Raw genomic sequence first — 21,834 nt, forward strand, 5'->3', positions numbered from 1 at the left:
AGACTTTTATTGGCAAAATGTCTGTCTTTGTGCTCCCCTCCCCTCTCCATAGACTTTTATGAGCAGTGTCTGTGTCTCTCTCTCTCTCTCTCTGCTCCATCCTCCTGCCCCCTCTCCCCTCTTGCTTCCCTTCCCCTCTCCATAGACTTATATTGGCAGTGTGTCTGTCTTCCTGCTCCCCCTCCCCTCTCCATAGACTTTTATAAGTAGTGTATGTGTCTCTCTCACTCTGCCACCTCCTCCCCCTCCCCTCTTTATAGACTTTTATGGGCAGTGTCTGTGTCTTTCACGCCTCTCCCTTCTGTGTGTATTTAAGCTTTTTAATGGTAAAAAAAATCAAAAGGGAGCTGACCACTGATGACCATTACCCTATACCTGTGGCCCCAGTGCTAAGAATTATTACATGCTGCAAATGTCATGTTTGGCTTTTTACAAGACCTCAAAATCACTGCACCTCTGCTTAAATGCCCCTGGGTAAACAAGGTAATGAGTTAGGGGTGACGCTATAAAACACAATGGGGCAGATTTACTAATGTGATTTCATCTAGACCTTGTAAAGGATCTGCCTGACACAGATTCTGTGTCGACGCCCGTGGTTACTCACTCTGCACCTGCTCCTAAGTCTGGTCGAGTGACCCCTTCTTCCACCAATCAGCCTGGGAGGCTGATGAGTGGGAGAGCCTATCACAGCCTGGACAGACAGAGCTAGCTCCCGCCGTCTATCCATTTATGCCTTCAGTTCCTGCTCCTCCTTTGCCTGTGATTCTTTCAGTCTGTTTCCTGGCCCTGCTGCTGCTGCTTACTACTTGTCTTCTGCTTCATATTGACCCTGGCTTGACTGACTATTCTCCTGCTCTGCGTTTTGTACCTCGTCCACTCCTGGTTTGACTCGGCTCGTTCACTATTATCCTGCTCTGCGTTTTGTACCTCGTCCACTCCTGGTTTGACTCTGCTCGTTCACTACTCTTGAATCTCACGGGGTTGCCGTGGGCAACAGCCCCATTTCCCTTAGCTTCTGTTACCCTTGTCTGTTTGTCTGTCGTGCACTTAGTGAGCGTTGGGACCGTCGCCCAGTTGTACGCCGTCGCTTAGGACCGGCCGTTGCAAGTAGGCAGGGACTGAGTGGCGGGTAGATTAGGGTTCACCTGTCTGTCTCCCTACCCTGCCATTACACCTTGTTGTAAAATGCACCAAAATGTGGCGCATTTGTGATGCATAATTTGGAACGTGTTTTAGACCTATCTATGAAGCAAATGTGGCAAAAAGGCAGATGTTTGTACTAGACATATTTCAAGAGTGCCTAGAAAAAGGGGTGTGGCTCGGCAACAGGGAGAATGGCTTAATTGTGCCAGTTTGCGCCAAACTTAATCTAACTAAAGTAAGAGATAGTATAAGGAAGACAAGTGTATGTCAAGATGTGCCAAATTTAGTCTAAAGCTTAGTAAATCTGTCCTAATCTGTCAGAAATCATAAAGTTTTGCATAATATCTCGTGGACATTCAGGATTTTTCTCCCAGACTTAAATCCCGGAAATCCATTACTGGGATGATTGCCTGAGTTGGCCATTGAAATGCATAGATAATTTTCTAGAATTGGAAGTTCAAAAATTGCTTCAGTCCTAGTGATAAAGATGATGTTTAAATTTGAAAAAATGTTAACCGGTCAGATCAGCAGTTTCATTCCTTAGGAATATGGTCCGTTTGCCCATTTACACATGGCAATTATTAATATGAACAGACCATTTGGAAAGATCATAGCAAAAATCACTATCTGTAAATTCAGCTAGGAGATTTTATGATGGACTTCCTGTACTATCAAGTGGGAGCAGGGCGAACTGACCATTCAGGCAGTGCCCATGGCTCCCCGACCAGTAGGAAATAAACGGCATGTATGATGGCAGCCTTAGGCTCTATTCACACGACAGGCAAACTCGGCCGTGTGACGGCCATTTTTTTAACGGCCGTCACACGGCTGCATCAAAAACTGTTCACCCCACTGGGGCTATTCATATTGCCGTTTTTTTACGCCCCATTTCAGCGGGCCGTCAAAAATGGGAAAATGCCCTATTTTGGGGCATTCTCACGGCTACACGCCTCCCATAGAACTCTATGGGGCCATGTAATCACGGCCGTCACTTGGGATGTGATCCGAATGACTGCTGTGTTTTCTGCCGCTCCCTCTCCTCTCCTGGAGGAGATTTTTTGCCAGTAGCTCTTGCCGGGGATTCCGCCCCTAGAGGGATCCCCTGTCTAGGAGCGGAATCCCCCCAGAGCGTCGCCAATGCTCTGGCCGGGGATTCGGCTCCAGGAGAAGCCCCTGACGTCACTATCCATATATGGACAGTGACATCAGGGGCTCCTCCTAAAGCTGAATCCCCGGGCAGAGCGTTGCCGGGGATTCTGCTCCAGGAGAAGCCCGTGACGTCACTGTCCATATATAGACTGTGACATCAGGGACGACTCCTAAATCGGAATCCCCGGCCAGAGCGTTGCCGGCGCTCTGACTGGGTATTCCGCTACTCGAGGAGCCCTTGGCGTCACTACCCATATATGTACAGTGACGTCAGGGCGTTCTCCTGGAGCGGAATCCCCAGCCAGAACGTCGGCTATGCTCTGGCTGGGGATTCCACTCCTAGAGGGAGCCCCAATGGCGCTATGTACAGGGAGCCGGGTGTAGCGCTACTTACAGGGAGGGGAGTGTAGTGCTAGCTACAAGGAGGTGCTGTGTGGAACTACCTACAAGAGTTGGTGTGTGGCACTACCTAAAAGGGGACTGTGTGGCACTACCTACAAGTGGACTGTGGCACTACCTACAAGGGGGCTGTGTGGCACTACCTACAGGGGGCTTTGCTGTGTAGCACTCCCTACAGGGGCACTGTGGCACGATCTACAGGGGGCACTGGCATTATCTACAGAGGGCACTGTGGCATTATCTAGAGGGCACTGCATATATGGGGGCACAAACCGGGAGCCTTAAACTATTGACAAATGAAATTCATCTGTCTTTAAAACGGACCGTGAAAACTGATGCAATTCGGGTCATAATCGGCTGTTAAAAACAGAAACATGGCTCGGAACGAATGCAGAACGGATGCAAAACGATCGCAGAAAAAACAGACCAAAATGGGCGTTTGTATAAGCTGACAACCGGACCCTGTTGTGTGACGAGAGCTGGGTTCACACGTCTTGCCATAATGCATTTCTTTTTATTTGCTATTTTGCAAAAAACTTGACCGGAAAAAAACAACTCATTTTGACAGCAATGTGTGAACCCTGCCATAGACTGTATTTATGCTGCTGTTTGGTAAAGCTTTTCTAGTAGTTTTTGTTTTTTTCTTAGGCCAAAACCAGCAAGAGAAGAAGTATAAGGGTATGTTCACACGCAGTGTTTTCAGTCGTTTTTCCGTTGGTAAACGCCTAGGAAAACGCCTGAAAAAACGGAAGCTGAATGCCTACAAACATCTGCCCATTGATTTCAATGGGAAAAACGGCATTTCGTTCAGATGGGGTGTCTTTTTTAACGCGGCCGTTTGAAAAGATGGAGCGTAACAGAACGCATTGTGTCAATAGAAAAACTGCTCCAAAGACGGCTCCAAAAAACGCATAAAAAAACGTTTGATGCTTTAAAAACGGCTGAAAATCAGAGGCTGTTTTCCCTTGAAAACAACTCCGTATTTTACAGCCGTTTTTACTTTTGCGTGTAAACATACCCTCAGGCTGGAATCACATATTGAGTTTTGATACAGTTTCTGATGCAGTGTTTTGAGCCAGGATTGGATAAAAAAAAAAAAGAGGAAAAGTATATAGGAAAGACTTATGTCTCCTCTGTTTTGTATCCACTCCTGTTTTAGTGCAACAAAGACTGCATGTGTGACTCCAGCCCAAGGGAAACCTCTATTGTTCTAATTTTTTTTTCTTTAATCTAATCTCAATATTAGCTTTATAAATTATAAATAAAACAATTGTGAAAAAAACTGCACTGTTCACATTAAATTTTTCAGAAATGTTAATGTAGAAGTGCCATAAAATGAAATAACAAGAACATGAGTGATGTCATTTCCTGCCACATGAGGTCACTTCCTGTTGCGTGTTTTCATGATTCACTCTGTCCATTGTATCATAGAATGGGAAGCACCTGGTCTCTGAGGGCATATCCTGTGATAACAGCTGAATACCTCAAACCAAAAGGATGAAGAAAGCTGAATCACTAAAAGTATTCAAGAAAGTCTAGAAGTAATTAGATTAAAAATTTAGATACAACAATTAAGAAAATAATATAAACTTTGGATTCGAAAATAGAAGCGTTTTTTTATGCTGTGGATTTTGGTGCCTCTTTTTTTTTATAAACTTGTCGGATATAATTCTGAGATGGAAACGCTAGATAAATTGACATGCTGTGAATTTTAAAATACGCACCACAGGTCAGTTTATGTGCAGAAAAATTCTGCAACATGTAGTTGAGATTTGTTGAAATCTCATTTACTTTGCTGGTACTGTATTATGCTGTGGATTTGCCAGCGTGACAAGTGCGCATGTAGCGCATATAATACGCATCGCGCTCGTGTGGCCTAAGGCTGGATTCACGTAGAGCATTTACTTGCGTTTTTCCCTCCCACTACTCTTCAGTGTAGTGGTTGTCACTTTAAAGTCTGTAGTAAAATATTAGGAAGCCTAAATACACTGCATTTCGGTTTGTGGCGCTTTCGTAGCGTGTGTGCGTGCGTGTGTGCCTACAAAATACAGGCTGCTACATACAGAGAAGGTTGTCAATTTATCCCAACAGACTTACAAGCTAAAGAGGGAGCAGGGATTTAAATTGATAAATTACAAGTAATACTGAATCTTTTGCCACCAAAATATATATATCATTCTGTTCATCTCCTAAACAAGGAGCCATATAGGCTGATAAAGTCCACATTCTTTGCATATAATCGTTTGGAGTGCTGGGTGATCTTTGAGTATGGATTGAGGGAACACGGAGTCGAGGTCCAGAGGTTTGCACCCACATGCTTGCATATGCAGTGCTGCTCAATTATTTATATGTGTAATATATATATATATATATATATATATATATATGTGTGTGTTTTGTTATATCCAATCGCATTATCTCGATACTTTAGCATTGTATGTTGATATTATTTAAGATCATTATATTTTAGTGTTAAATACTAATGGGAACTCAGCACTCCAAGGTATTATGCAATAAGTGATATTTTATTTCACATATAGAGAAAAGTAGTAATCCAAAATTGGTTTAATGTTTCTGTCTATACATTCAACCTTCTTCTGGTTTCCGTCTATTTCAGTCAGGGTTCCGTTCTGACGGAAAACTCCAACGGAACGCCTGGACGGAGCCCTGACGCAGATGTGAACGAAGCCTAATAGTGTTGTTTTTTAATTTGGCGATCACAAGAAATAATTTTTATTTTTTTAAAATATTTTTTATATTTCGTACTTCAGATCCAAAGGCACACAATTGACTTTATTTAGCCTGGAGCCCTGTAACATTCTTTCGACTGATCTTTGTATTACCTCTGTTTACAGTGAAGGAAATAAGTATTTGATCCCTTGCTGATTTTGTAAGTTTGCCCACTGTCAAAGACATGAACAGTCTAGAATTTTTAGGCTAGGTTAATTTTACCAGTGAGAGATAGATTATATAAAAAAAAAAACAGAAAATCACATTGTCAAAATTATATATATTTATTTGCATTGTGCATAGAGAAATAAGTATTTGATCCCCTACCAACCATTAAGAGTTCAGCCTCCTCCAGACCAGTTACACACTCCAAATCAACTTGGTGCCTGCATTAAAGACAGCTGTCTTACATGGTCACCTGTATAAAAGACTCCTGTCCACAGACTCAATTAATCAGTCTGACTCTAACCTCTACAACATGGGCAAGACCAAAGAGCTTTCTAAGAATGTCAGGGACAAGATCATAGACCTGCACAAGGCTGGAATGGGCTACAAAACCATAAGTAAGACGCTGGGTGAGAAGGAGACAACTGTTGGTGCAATAGTAAGAAAATGAAAGACATACAAAATGACTGTCAATCGACATCGGTCTGGGGCTCCATGCAAAATCTCACCTCGTGGGGTATCCTTGATCCTGAGGAAGGTGAGAGCTCAGCCGAAAACTACACGGGGGGAACTTGTTAATGATCTCAAGGCAGCTGGGACCACAGTCACCAAGAAAACCATTGGTAACACATTACGACGTAATGGACTAAAATCCTGCACTGCCCGCAAGGTCCCCCTGCTCAAGAAGGCACATGTACAGGCCCGTCTGAAGTTTGCAAATGAACATCTGGATGATTCTGAGAGTGATTGGGAGAAGGTGCTGTGGTCAGATGAGACTAAAATTGAGCTCTTTGGCATTAACTCAACTCGCCGTGTTTGGAGGAAGAGAAATGCTGCCTATGACCCAAAGAACACCGTCTCCACTGTCAAGCATGGAGGTGGAAAAATTATGTTTTGGGGGTGTTTCTCTGCTAAGGGCACAGAACTACTTCACCGCATCAATGGGAGAATGGATGGAGCCATGTACCGTCAAATCCTGAGTGACAACCTCCTTCCCTCCACCAGGACATTAAAAATGGCTCGTGGCTGGGTCTTCCAGCACGACAATGACCCGAAACATACAGCCAAGGCAACAAAGGAGTGGCTCAAAAAGAAGCACATTAAGGTCATGGAGTGGCCTAGCCAGTCTCCAGACCTTAATCCCATCGAAAACTTATGGAGGGAGCTGAAGATCCGAGTTGCCAAGCGACAGCCTCGAAATCTTAATGATTTACAGATGATCTGCAAAGAGGAGTGGGCCAAAATTCCATCTAACATGTGTGCAAACCTCATCATCAACTACAAAAAATGTCTGACTGCTGTGCTTGCCAAGAAGGGTTTTGCCACCAAGTATTAAGTCTTGTTTGCCAAAGGGATCAAATACTTATTTCTCTGTGCACAATGCAAATAAATATATATAATTTTGACAATGTGATTTTCTGTTTTTTTAAATTTTTATATAATCTATCTCTCACTGGTAAAATTAACCTATCCTAAAAATTCTAGACTGTTCATGTCTTTGACAGTGGGCAAACTTACAAAATCAGCAAGGGATCAAATACTTATTTCCTTCACTGTAGCTAATGTTTATACTTTCCTCCCTAGGGCCACATAGTGATATCACCTGTTGTAAATGCGCCATAACCTGGTCCCTGTGTTCACAATACAATGTATGGGTTTTCTTCAGGAAGCTCTAGTCATTTCAAGCTGCCTCATTTCCTAGGGTTTAATGTTTGTAATATTGCTGCAGGAGGTGAACAAACATCTGTTAAAACATCTGGCTCTACTGGCTTCATTCAGCTTGCAATTTCATTGTATACTGCTACTCATACACAGAAGGCAATGTAATAGGTTATGATCTAGCAGAATCTTTTATAACTTTTAAATGATTATCTTGCATCTTTTTAACATAACTATTATTTTGTTCTCCTCCTTTCAGTTTTAAGACCATTATTCACTACATAGATAACCAATTTGAGCGCTACCTTCACGACGAGAGTGGTCTGAACAGACGTCATATCATTGATAACCGCGTGCACTGCTGCTTCTACTTTATTTCACCATTTGGACATGGGTAATGTACAGATCACCACCTTGTGATGGAGAAGTCTGTCCATCAATAATTACTAGTGTTATTGATATTAAATGAGATTCCCTCTGAAATTTTTCTGTAGGAATTTCTATGATATCTATTTTTTTGTATGTATTCATGCACTTTAAATGTTCTGTTCACGCTTCCAGATTTCCGTAGCTCTTTAATGGCAAGAATTGGGTAGCATGCTGCAACATTCTATCCGGTGAAAAAAAAATTATATATGAAAATCCGATATTGCATTAGAAAACAAATAATAATGGATTAATTATATTTGTCATGAATGACTCACTAAAATATAACTTCTTCCATATGATTCCAATAATGTTGCAGCAATAGATAATAATTCCCATATTCTTGGCTGCCTGCGGATATCTGTGGTCGTGAAATTTAATATCACTTTCATTACAAATGAAGCTTGTCTTCCCGTTTTGTTAAATTCTAAAGCAATGTAAACTATTCAAACTAAGGCTCGAATAACACTTGCGTTGGGGTCTTTTGCATCCGGTTTCCATTGCTTTTTGACAGCCAGAATAGCCTATTCTTTCCATTAAGAAAAAAAAACATGCAAAACATAGACCTATGGACTTATTATATGTCAATGGGATCTGGTACACATTGGATCCATCATATCTGTCATTGTTCTTGTAATAAGGGAGGCCATGATGCCAGTGTGAACAGGACCTAAGTTGTACATAGTTTCTTGTTTTTATGATTGCGGAAAAACATTTTGAAACTATTTTGAGGCCCGTCTACAGGGAAAGCGTTTTAAACCACTGATAAACGAACGGTGGATTAAAAAGTCCTATTTGAGGATCTGATGGACATTTCCATCAGTACAAACTTCCCAGTAAGGAGCGTCATTGTGGTCTACGAGTGACAGTTGCAGTTGATAATCTTTTACGGTGGCACGATTGATCTTTTTCTTAATTTACACTGGCCAATAATTGTTTCTGATCGATCATAACGATTATTGGCATGTAAATGAATCTTTAAATACAATCAATGTCGAAGATCTGGAGCTTGTTTCACTAGAGGAATAATCTCCTTGTACCAAAAAAAATGACACTTTGCATCTTATCTAGAGGTTAGCTTGGTGCTGCTAGTTCTTGGAGGAGAAAGCCAGCTTAAGCAATCCTTCTGTCTAGTCTGCCCATCTAATGCTTCATCCTGGCAACATAATCTTCTTTTAATGGGGTAGCGTGAATATCTATCTCTGCCGTTTTTTTCTATTCGCGTGAATCCTAGGTTGTGTTAATGTTAAAGTGGATTGGCCATTGTGATACGGCTGTGTGCTACATCTCCGTTCTAACAAGCAGCTTAGAAGCAGGGTAATCTTTCTATATCATGTATTACGGACCATATGTAGATAATGATTGGAGTCTCCACTGATCTGTTTTGCAGGTTAAACCCTCATTACAAAGTGGATTTAAGGGCCTCTTCACATCTGAGTTCGGTCTTTCCGTTTCTCTGCTCTGTCAGAGAAGCAGAACGAAAATACTGGATACGCCCGATCTGTTGCATGACAGACACCGTCGGCACCTGGCCGATTGGACCCATTGACTTTAATGTCTTCTGCCGAGTTTCCGTCACGATATCCGTCGTCTTACCTGAAAAATAGCACCACGTGCTGCTCTATCGTTTCTGCCATTTTGGACTGGATCTGTCATTGAGACCCCTATCGGAACCTCCAACAAAGATGTGAACAGGCCCTCATCTGCAGTTTGTACCCAATAGCAAAGTAGTTAAAAGAAATTATTTAAACTAAATAGCATCTTGGCCACATCATCTTGTGAAAACAGGTGTTTGTGTTTTCTTATAAAATATCTAGCTCTTGAGTTTCTCACCATAATAATAGCATGGCGTGAACCTTGCAGCTTCTGGACGGATCAAGAGTTCAGCTCGATCACAGCTCTAAATGTGTCAAGGAGCTGTGGATGACACTGAGTGGCTTCTGTGTTAGGACACTTCAACTCTTAGCTCCTGTCCTTTGCACATGTTTCACTGTACCTGTATGTCTCCTCTAAATGACTGATAAAAACGTTATTTCCTATTGCTTATATAGCGTTAACCTAATCCTCAGTGCTATACATAGATTACCACCACTCATCATTCCCTGTGGCTTATAATCTAATTTCCCTAAAACACAGACTCACTAACTAGGCCAGATTCCATTTTCATAGAAAGCCAATCGGCCTAATAGTAATGTTTTTTGAACTACCTGGAGGAAACCCACACAAACATGAGTAGAACATACCAACTCCATGCCAATGTTACACTATGAAATTCAAGCCTAGAGCCTCAGTGCTGAACCACCAATGTGAACTGAACAAATGAAATTGTTCACCTGCAGAGCTGTCTTTTTGCTCTGCACCCTCTGAACCTTAGTTTATCAATTTGTTTTTATTTTATATTCCTCATTGTCTTGGATAAATGAATGCAGATCCATGGGGCTCCCCTTATAGGACTTCCCTTCTACCGTGTTTGTGTAAATGTGAGGTGTCCACAGAATCCAGCACCCACATGCATGTAGGACAGGATTGCTGCTAAACGCCCCCCCCCCCAAAAAAAAATGTTCTCAGGGAATCGGAGAGAAATCCACAGTCCGTGCGATCAATAGTGTTCTGCTCCCCAGTTGTGTTAATATTAAGCATCTCTGAGATCATGTCAAGTTTTTAGGTAACTTTCACAAAAAACGCTTTCTGATCATTGAACAGACGAATTTCCGCTCACATTGTCCTTGTACTCTTTCTCAGATTGAAACCATTGGATGTGGAATTCATGAAAGCGCTTCACGGGAAGGTCAACATAGTCCCAGTCATTGCTAAGGCAGATACCTTGACTCTGAAGGAAAGGGAGAGACTGAAGAGGAGAGTGAGTACTAGTCCGATCTAAAATTGGAAGAGTTAAGAAAAGCATGGGGGGGAAGATTTATCACGGGTGTTGCAAGATCCTTAAAACAGGAACAGGTGACTTGTGCCATATTTACCAATTCACTGCAATGATTTAAAGCCATTTACGACACCAAAGATACTTTCATATCCTTCGGCTGTGTTCACATGTTGCGGTTGTGTTTCGATTTTCAAAAAAATTATCCAAAACCCGCAAGAAAACTACGACCTGGGAACACGGCTTTCTTTCAGAATGATGGAGGAGTGTGTCAGCCATGAGTGTGTTTAAAACCATTTTAAGTATTTGACTTGTTGTACAACATTTTTAAGAATATGTATTATTTTTACCAATAGCTAAAAACCAGTTTCATCAAAGATTTTGATAAATCTCCATCGTGGTCTTTTTCCATTACAGAAATTTGCACTCATTTCACATGACGTGACACTTTTGTTGTTCAATTATTAGGATTTTCTGTTATTTCTTGCCCCAAAAACCACTTTATTATAATCTCTACCTGGATGTACCTGGTGTTTTTGGTTTTCACGATTTCTCGTTACGGGAACTCCCATAAACCTTGCTTCCTTTATCCTTTTCTTTCCAGATCTGAAAGGAAACCATAAAATCTTTATCACAATACTGTGTGCCAGACATTGGGCTGCATGTGATTTGTGCTTGGCAGGGGCACTCTGCACACAAAACAAAGGCCGTTCTTACTCCGAGCTCCTTGGGAATTCAGAGAAGTGGACCTGCTTGGTCATTACATAACATATACTGTAAACTTCCTTCAATCCGGAATTCATGTGACCTGGAAAGCATGCCGGCTTATGAAACGGTCCAGGTTATTCACTCGACATAAGATTAAACATTACATTACGTCTGGTGTTAGAGGTCCATGAAAGTAAAAAAAACGTTCTAAAACGTATAAAAAGTCCTTACATACAAAGTAGCGAACATCGAGGCACACCTTTTCCTGAACTTTTTGTCCGCAAACTCATTAAATAAATCGTCACCCCCTAATTTTATGTTACTATGTGAAATCCTCCATTTAGTTTTAAGTTCTTTCTGTTTACCCTGCGGTGTAAAACAGCATTTTATGCCAGCCCCTATATTCTTCGAGGGCATTGACATACTACAGGTTGTCATAGGATGGCAGCTTGTATTCTGCTATTGGGTCCTGCAAGGCAAATCTAGGGATATTTACATTCCTTCTACCCTGTATGTTTTCATTGACCCTGCTTATAAAACGAGTGATTCTGAGAAGCATAAATACCAAATATAATGTTATTTCCTAGTATAAAGTGGCTTTAAACTGGATTCTTACTTTGTTGGACAGAGTCCTCCATAAAACCATCGCGCCTACTGAAAGTGTGTGGGAATAGTGTACATTTTTATTGACAAAGTTTAATGGTACAGGCAAAGTTTTGAGTTCCAGTTCGCACCCGGCTCGATTCACCACTGCGTTTTTGAGGCTTTACTTTAAAATTTTCGCTTGCTAATTTTTTTTTGCGTTTTGTGTACAGATCATCTTAACCTCTGTAATGCCATTTACTCTTGACTTTTTCCCATATGAGTATCATTTGCACCCCCGTTCTCTTCCGATGTACCTTAGAATGTTGTTTTTGGCAGATACAGTAAAGCAGACTTTATTGTCTCTGGCAGCGGTTTTTAGTGTGCAGCTGTACTGTAAACTGATGAGGCCCTTTCTAGAAATTCATTTTTCCCGCCATTGTTCAAGCGCAAGGATGTTTTCTAGGAAATCTCACAGCTGACAGATTTCTCTTGTTCCCTGTTTTTTGTTTTGGCTACTAAGCTGGTCTTTTGACATCGTAGTTAGTATATGACGGTCTATGAAGCAGAGGATAGTAGCACTTTGCAGTTCAATATATAGTCTTTTTGCTGCTCTGACCTGATTTAAAACGTTAAGCTCCGCATTGATAATCCAGCACTTCGGATTAACCCCTTCACCTACCAGCCCATTTGCCACACAAAGTTACAAGCACAAGAGAAAAGTCACTTTTATTAGTAAGATGTTCCCTACGCGTCAAGGCTGGAGTTTTAATGGTTTTACAGCAAGTGGGGGAGTTTAGAAAAGAGGACATCGGGCATTTACTCAAAGGCCATTCCCCAAGGATGATTTTAGTACATGGTGTTCAACTGTGAAAAGTTCCAAAAGTTCTCATGCCAGTCCTCTTTCAAGTATGATATTTTATATCCGTTGACTCTGAACGCTCTGGGCCACTTGGAACAAAATGTACTCTTTGAGCGGTGCATGACATACTTCTGACACTTCCAGACATGTTTTCTTCTTTATAAAAAAATAAAATATATATATATTTATTACTTAGGAGGCAAGGGGGTATGGTTTAAGTGTGCCAAGCGAAAATTAAGCAAAAAGTAGGTATAAGGAAGAGAAAGGTGGCAAGACGCACCAAATTTATCATACATCGTACATCAATGTCATACATTTGGGGCGGCAATAGACTTCATTGTCTAAATCTTAGAAAGCATTAGTAAATCTGGTTCTAAGGCCCCATGCACACAACCGTGCCCGTAATTACGACCCGCATCCACATTTACGGGCTGTGCTCCCGTTATAAAGTATGGGAGCACGATCCGTAAAAGAAAAAATCGGACATGTGCTATTTTTACTGGAAAGTTTCTACGGCACGGAAACATCGGTCCTAGAAATGAATAGGTCTGTAATTACGGTTCGTATTTACGGGCGGTTTTACGGTCATGTGCATGGGGCCTTAGTCTGTATGTTAGAAGTGATGTGAAAGAAACAATATTGAATGAAGATTAGGAGAATGTTAAAACCTTGCAATTGCAAAGGGAGGTAAACACTGAAAACATTTTTGGTGTAATCCATAGCCCCCCCCCCCCCCAACCGCACTGGGGAGATGGAAGGTCAGCTCCACCAAAAAATGGAGCGGACTGCAGAGGCTTGAACAGTAGTGATAATGGGAGATTTTAATTACCCAGATATTAATTGGGTTCATGGTTGTTCTACAACTGCAAAGGGGAGAAAATGAGCCGACTTGCTGCAGGGTAATTCTATGGCCCAGATCCGAAGAGGTGATTCTCTGTTGGATCTGATCATTTCTATAAATGTCACTGTTTATGAAAACCTTGCAAACAGGGATCGCAATATAATCTCATTTTATCAAAACGATATAAAGCAAATACAGACTTATATTGGAATTATCTTTGTCCTAACTGTAGGTCACTGCATTGTGGATGTACTTCTTTTATATCTTGACTAAAACCAGAATTTACAAAAAGCAAACACAGGCTGAGGTGGGGGGGGGGTCAAAAACACTTTATTTTAAGAAAGCCAGTTTCCCCAGATTGATGGCTGTCCAATAACAATATCCGACTCGGGATTGCTTAAAATCTACTTTGGGTAATTATGCTGCAAGATTTATTCCTATAGGTAAGAAGTATAAAAGACTAAAATTAAACCCCACATGGCTTACATTTAATGTTAAAAAGTCAATAAATGGCAGAAAAGTGCATTTGAAAAATACTAATCTGTGGGGACAACTTTAGCTTGTGAGAATTACAAGGAACTGAATAAAATCTGTAAAATGGTGATAAAACAGGCGAAAATACAAAATCAATGGCAGGTTGCCAAAAAACGCAAAACAAATCACCAAAAATGTGATTTTAGTTTATAAAGGCTTAGAATATTTTCTTAGCACAAAATAAGGTAGAAGCTTGATTGTTTGATGTTGATCCAGTCTGATCGTCACTTGGGGCAGATTGGCTCATGCCTTATGGGTTCTTCTTTGTCTTATTTTTTTTTGTGCCCTTCTCTGGATCAATAGGGGAAAACAACGTTTTATTTCTGTTCCCTATATAATGCCAACATATTCCACAGCGCTGTTCAGAAGTTGGTGTCACCAGTCAGGCTTAAAATCAAAATACATACCCCATCTGTATATTTTTGGAGTGTGGTAGGGAATCTGAGTACCCGGTGGAAACACTTGCAAACATGGGGTGAATGCACAAACTCCATGCAGATGTTGTGCTTGGTTGGATTTGAATCCAGGACCCCAGTGCTTCAGGACAACAGTGCAAACCACGGAGCCACCTTGCCTTAAATTTAACCCTTTCCCTCATCCACATCCTCTTTCCTCTCCTGGTTTAAGCTGATGGACATGTGTCTTTTATCAACCGTTTTGACTCCAAAATCCATGATCTCTACATGGTCTGTATAGTTAGTTCATTATAGTAGAACATATGTAAAACAGTATGTACTCTGTACTTCCTGGTGTTGCTAATGACCCCATTCCACTATTCCTTACATCAAATTCCACAATTGCTTACAATTTGTTTACTTGAAATCGCATAACATTAAGTAGGGGGTAAAACTTAAATATCCTGGGCGTTTGGGCAAAAGCTAGTGTATATGTGGACCCTCCACATGATGCAGTATGAAGTATATAAACATTTATTTTTTAGTTAGATGATTCCATGTAACATAACATTGTACAACTAGAAGAAACTGTTGCACCACCTTCTAAAATTCCTGCTTTGTAATGCGACTGGACGGGGACTATAAGTTTAGTTGCAATTGAAACTCCTATAGCTATGCCGCTATGTAATGCATCGTGTCCTCAGAATTTTCAACAGGGTTGGGCAGCATAGGTCTTAAAGGCTATGTACACCTTTGAAATAATATTTTTTCTTTTTTTATTATTATTGTTTTGTGCAACTTTCTAAATACTTTTAATAAAAATTTATTTTTACTTTTTGTGATACAACTGCTTTGTATTCTGTATTCAGAGCAGCTGTATCTAGCTCTGGAACCTGTATCTGTCAGGTACGCGGCACTGATGGGTTCAGTGACAGCAGGTCCTGCGTGTCAATCAAGCTGTTACCAATCACATCTAAGTTCATAACTTCGATGTGATCCATAACCGGTGGATCCGCTGACACTAAATACAAAGCAGCTGTATCTCAAAAAGTAAAAATCATTTTTAAGTAAAAGTATATAGAAAGTTGCAGAAAACACACTGATAGACATTTCTATTAAAAATTTGTTTAAAAAAAAATTAATGATTTCAAATGTGTACATGGCCTTTAATCTTAAATGTCGGGTCGGGAGGTGCAGGTCTTACTGATCATGTCCCAATCTTGCATTTGCTTGTATGTCTATGCCAAGTTTCAAGTGAGAGCCTGTCGGCAGCAACCTACTCCGTTCAGCTCAATGGCATCACGCACACGGCCGCATTGGTTTTGCAGTCTGCAACCATAAAATCACATCCTGGGTTTTTGCAGTCCAGATTTGAGACGCACGCACACACACACACACACACACACACACACACACACACACACACACACACACACACACACACACACACACACACACACACGAATGTGTGCGCAATTTATCTGCAAAAATGTGGATAAATAGCAGCCGCAAAAGCACGGTGTGCTTGAGGCCATAAGCTTGCTCATATTGGTGCCATCCCCATATTGGTACAGGGTTTGTACTCCCCCTGGTGGTGCTGTGTTACTTTGCAATGTGAAGGACACTGAACAAGAAAATACACTTTAATTTACCTTTGTTGCTGTTATTAACCAGTAGATTTGGCAATCTATATTGTTATCATATACTAGATCACAAATTCAGCTGATCACCTTGTCCGCTAAATTAAAAAGGGACTGTCTTCACGAGACCACTTTAATAAAACTGAGTTTGTAATGTGCGACTTGCAGTCTCTACAGCTTTTGTGACCTCATCTGATCTGTACTGGAACTTAACCAGTCTAATCCTCCTATTTAGGCCGACTTAGGCAGGTTTTTTTTTTTATGACTTAATTCAAAATAATAATAATAACAGTAACTACAACAATATGTGTGTAACTGTGCTTAATACAGTCCAAACAGCAGGTGATAAAAAATAGTTAGTAGGCCAGCGGGACATCCAGCGGGTCCGGAGTGCTGGCCTCGGGGTCAACCCCTGATCATGCCAAGAATGTCAGGCGCATACAACATGCTGCTCCGCTGTGATCCCTGCAGAAGCCCGGGAGCTGAAAATGCAGAAAGACATTGTCAGTCAACTTACAATTATATTAACGGAATTCTATATACATTTTTAGCGCACATATGTCAATTTTCATCTGTCGAATAAAGATTTGGGTACGGACCTTGCACCATTCAAATTGCTAGCTTCATTTTTACTTCTAAATGGGAACATGGTTTTGAGAATTCTTTGTATATGCTCAAGGTATTATTGAATAGCGCCTTTTCAGATCTTTCCATTACACGCCAGTGTCCTAAAACTTGAAACATGACATCCCTGTTTGATATACAGCAGACATTTTTCATGATCATATAGAAACTAATGCAATGCTGAAAAGCTCACCACTTCCAAAAAATGTTTTTGTCTTTACGTCCTTGGTTGAGTTTTAGCCCTCTGTATGGAAATACAGAGCATGCATTTAACCCCTTCCCGTCGTAAACAACTTTCAGATTTTCATTTTCGTTTTTTTTTTTCCTCCCCCACCTTCCAAAAGTCATAACGTTTTCATTTTTTCGTCTATATAGTCCTATGCGGGCTTGATTTTTGTGGGACGAGTTGTAGTTCTTCGTAGCGCCATTTATTGTGCCGTATAATGTACTAGGAAACGGGAGAAAAATTATTATTTGTGGGGTAGAAAATGAAAAAAACAGCTATTCCTCCATGTTTTTTGGCGCTTAGTTTTTACGGAATTCGCTGTGCAATTAAAACAACATGTTAACTTTATTCTGTGGGTGAATACGATTACGGCGATACCAAATATATATAGTTTTTTCTATATTTTACTACTTTTTACAAGGAAAAAGTGTAAAAAAATTAATTTATTTTGTCCGAGAGCCACAACTTTTTTATTTTTCCGTCGATTAAGTGGTATGAGGGCTTATTTTTTGAGGGATAAGCTGTAGTTTTTAATGATACCATTTTGGGGTGCATGCGAGGCTTTGATCACTTTTTTTATTCCATTTTTTTGTGGGAGATTAGGTGACCAAAAAATAGCAATTCTGGCAGTTTTTTACATTTATTTTTTTTTACTGTGCGGGTTAAATAATGATATATTGTAAGGCCCTGTTCACACAGCAAAAAACGGCCGAAATTGACTCACATTGATTTCAAAGGGAGGTGGAGGCGTTTTTTTACCGCTACCAAAAAAAAACCCGCTTGCGGGAAAAAGAAGCGACATGCCCTATCTTGGTGTGTTCCGTTTCAAAAACCCCATTGAAATCAATGGGAGACGGAAATAAACGCGATTTTTGACGCGTTTTTCTGCAAAAAACGCACGCGGAATTTCACTTTTTCTTTTGAAGAAATAGGGGAAAAAAACTTAAAAAACCGTGGCAAAAAATGTGTCAAACACGTGTGGTGCAAAACCACTTAAAAAAACCGGAGCTGATTTTTCCAGGCAGAATTTTCTGCCTGCAAAAAACTCTGTGTGAACAGGCCTTAATAGTTCAGACTTTTACAGATGCGGCGATACCAATTATGTTTATTTATTTTTTGACTATTCTCTAGGGGGGAAATGGGAAAAGTTGTTTTTTTTTAAAACTTTTAATAATTTTATTTTATTTTTTTTAACTTTTTTATATTAGTCCCCCAAGGGGACTTCAACCAGCGATCGTTGGATCGCTTGCACGATATAGTGCAATACTAATGTATTGCAGTATATCGTCTTTCCGACAGGCACCTATTAAGCCCTGCCAATAGATTTAAATGCTGCGGTCGCTATTGACCGCGGCATTTAACGGGTTAAATAAGTGGGATCCTGCTCGTTACAGTGAATTGTCGGCTGTAACATACAGTCGACACCCGCATCGTATGGAGCGGGTTCACTCCGTACTTTCCCTATCCGGCTATGACGTATGGATACGTCAAATTTCGGGAAGGGGTTAATACAACACTTTGAGATACACAGGCAGGACGGTCACTCATTGAGTTGGCATAATATAGGATATTCAATATACTTGCCAAATAGTTTCATACTTTTCACCTCTACTGCTATTATTACTACTTCTTCTTTAAATGAAATTTTACATTTGGTACTAGTGTAATGCTTTTAAATTCCAGAAAAAGAGAAAAGCTCTTTTTGGATCCCTTTCCCAATCTTTTAGATTTGTTATTGTAACAATATTCAATGCACAAATCTTCTCTTCCCGTGAGAGGAAAAGACATAATTTCTGGAGACTCTGTGTCCATTAATTTTAAGAAATGCTTACGCCCAAGTGCTTTTGATGTTTTGGCAAAATATTAAACTGTTGGTTTACACTCTGGCTTTATAATGTTTCAAAAACTCTGTGAAAAGTTAGTGTTGGAACGTCCGGTCACACTCTGAGAGCCCCATTAAACCGCTGTTCCCAGTCTGAAGTCTCCCTCCTATGAGAACGTTTGTGAAGTTTGAAAGAACTGGTGCCAGCACTGCTAGGCTATGCAGGGACAGGAAGCCAATCTGTAATGAGTTGTCTTTTGAGCTGGTATTTTCTGCCTCTTGCTTGGTTACACAAGTGCCTGTAATGTTTCCTGTTACTCACAGGTCCTAGATGAGATCGCTGAACATGGTATCCGAATCTACCAGCTCCCCGATGCCGACTCGGATGAAGACGAGGAGTTCAAAGAGCAGACTCGAGTGTTAAAGGTGAGAAGTTTGTAAATCCATGCACTCTATTGTGATGGAAATGACGGCTTAATGGTCATTAGCGTTTTCGATAAAGTTGACGTAAGCTCCGAAAGTTTATTCACGTTTTCCATTTTCTAAAAATGAAACGTATGTGGTAGAAGAATTTATATCCATAGGGTAGTATGTAATACTGGAGCTGCAGGTCTTTACACAAAGCAGAATGACATTTCTAATAACTCCACTTAAAGAGGCTCTGTCACCAGATTTTGCAGCCCCTATCTGCTATTGCAGCAGATCGGCGCTGCAATGTAGATTACAGTAACGTTTTTATTTTTAAAAAACGAGCATTTTTGGCCAAGTTATGACCATTTTTGGAGTTATGCAAATGAGGCTTGCAAAAGTCCAAGTGGGTGTGTTTAAAGTAAAAGTCCAACTGGGCGTGTATTATGTGCGTACATCGGGGCGTTTTTACTACTTTTACTAGCTGGGCGCTCTGATGAGAAGTATCATCCACTTCTCTTCACAACGCCCAGCTTCTGGCAGATCACGCTGTGACGTCACTCACTTCCTGCCCCAGGTCCTGCATCGTGTCGGCCACATTGGCACCAGAGGCTACAGTTGATTCTGCAGCAGCATCAGCGTTTGCAGGTAAGTAGCTACAAGTCGATGTAGCTACTTACCTGCAAACGCTGATGCTGCTGCAGAATCAACTGTAGCCTCTGGTGCCGATGTGTCCTCGCTCGTCCGACACGATGCAGGACCTGTGAGTGACGTCACAGCGTGATCTCTCGAGAACACGCTGTGTGTCTGCACTGCCAGAAGCTGGGCGTTCTGAAGAGAAGTGGATGATACTTCTCGTCAGAACGCCCAGCTAGTAAAAGAAGTAAAAACGCCCCGATGTACGCACATAATACACGCCCACTTGGACTTTTACTTTAAACACGCCCAGTTGTACTTTTGCAAGCCTCATTTGCATAAATACAAAAATGGTCATAACTTGGCCAAAAATGCTCGTTTTTTAAAAATAAAAACGTTACTCTTATCTACATTGCAGCGCCTATCTGCTGCAATAGGAGATAGGGGTTGCAAAATCTGGTGACAGAGCCTCTTTAATAGCAGGATCACCTCTTGAGGGGTGGGGGTGGGGGAGGATTATCCTGCTTTTTGCTTTCACTGGTCTGTGGCATTTTATAGTCTCAAGGCTAAGCTATATATCTAACGTAAATACAAAATAAATCTCTCAACAGAAATTTTGAAGCAGTCGCACGTATAAATCATTATTGTGCCTTGACGCCATGTGCAACGTTCCTCGTACTTGCTTCTCACCCATGTAGTTTACAACAAACTATGCAGGAGTAAAGAATACTATATTCTGAGATGTTTTAGTATGTCACACAAGGTTGTTATTGCTTTGTAGATTTTCCTATTGTACAGCGCTTTGTAATCTGGTTGCAGTTCACACTACCTCTTCATTAATCGTCAGGCTTTTTTTTTTTTTTTTAAATGTTGGCAAAGTTAAATGAAGTTGACTGTAATAACATTAATGATGTCATACAATTAGGTGTAAGTTTCACTGTCGAACAGGGATTTACTGTATATTATTTATATATAATGAATGTTGTAGACTTTTTCCAAGGAAATATTAGTATGTGGACGGACTGATCTTTTATATTAACATAGTGAAAATACTCAAGAATCGGACTGGAAATTTGTCATGTTCTTGCTTTTCCTTAGGCCAGCATCCCGTTTGCTGTCATTGGCTCTAATCAACTAATTGAGGTAAAAGGAAAGAAAATCCGTGGACGGTTGTACCCATGGGGTGTTGTGGAGGTGGAGAACCCTGAGCACAATGACTTCTTGAAGCTCCGTACAATGTTGGTGTAAGTATCAGATGCCCATTGGATGCTCCACCAGCAATTTGCAGATTGTCATTTTGGACTTTTGCCAAACAGAAGGATAAGGGCATGTTCCCACACACAAGATACGCTGCAGATTTTCTGCAACAGAAAATCTGCTGCAAAATCTCAAAAAAAACAAAAACGCTGGTAAATCTGTCACAAAAATCTGCACCAAATAGTGCTTTTTTCCTGCTCATATTTTTTCCACATATTTAGTGTTCAACATTGATTATAGCAAAGTATATGTGCACCTGCGGATTTCCAGCGGTTTTTACTTCGTTTCTGCTGCATAAACGCTGTAAAAACCGCAACTAAACCCATTTCTGCTCCCCTTTGAAGTCTATGGGCAAAACACGCAGCATCTCCGTAGCATAAATTGACATGCTGCGGAATTAAAACACGCACCGCAGAACACTTTCTGCATGACTTTTCTGCATTTTTTCCCTCTGCGGTGTGGGCATGAGATTTTCTAAATCTCATTCATTTTGCTGCAACTGTAAATGCTGCAGAATTTCCGTGCGGAAATTCTGCAACATTTAAGCGTTTTTCGCGTTTTTTTTGCCTGCGGCAAACAGTGGTAAGAAAGTGCAGGCAGCTCAAAATATGCCTCAAAATTCTGCCTGAAATATACTCTGTGTGAACAGGGCCTCATATACTGTGTTTATTGTGTTTTTGTTGCTCATCTTTTTCAATATCTCTGTAGTGCGTCAAATGATGGTTCTGACCCTGGTGCCAAGGTTAAGTAATG

General features: G+C 40.7%; 1 protein-coding gene across 1 annotated transcript in view; it reads left to right on the forward strand.

Annotated features, from left to right (window-relative positions):
* The window catches only part of LOC142657377 (septin-2A), a 107,972-nt gene that overhangs the window by 49,001 nt on the left and 37,137 nt on the right, over positions 1-21,834 (forward strand). The window contains exons 6-9 of the mRNA XM_075832404.1: positions 7,505-7,639; positions 10,414-10,531; positions 19,105-19,206; positions 20,923-21,068. Coding sequence (XP_075688519.1) covers positions 7,505-7,639; positions 10,414-10,531; positions 19,105-19,206; positions 20,923-21,068 — 501 coding nt within the window. The remainder of the gene's footprint in view (positions 1-7,504; positions 7,640-10,413; positions 10,532-19,104; positions 19,207-20,922; positions 21,069-21,834) is intronic.

This window comes from Rhinoderma darwinii, chromosome 1 (genome assembly GCF_050947455.1).
Source record: "Rhinoderma darwinii isolate aRhiDar2 chromosome 1, aRhiDar2.hap1, whole genome shotgun sequence".
Lineage (NCBI taxonomy): Eukaryota > Metazoa > Chordata > Amphibia > Anura > Rhinodermatidae > Rhinoderma > Rhinoderma darwinii.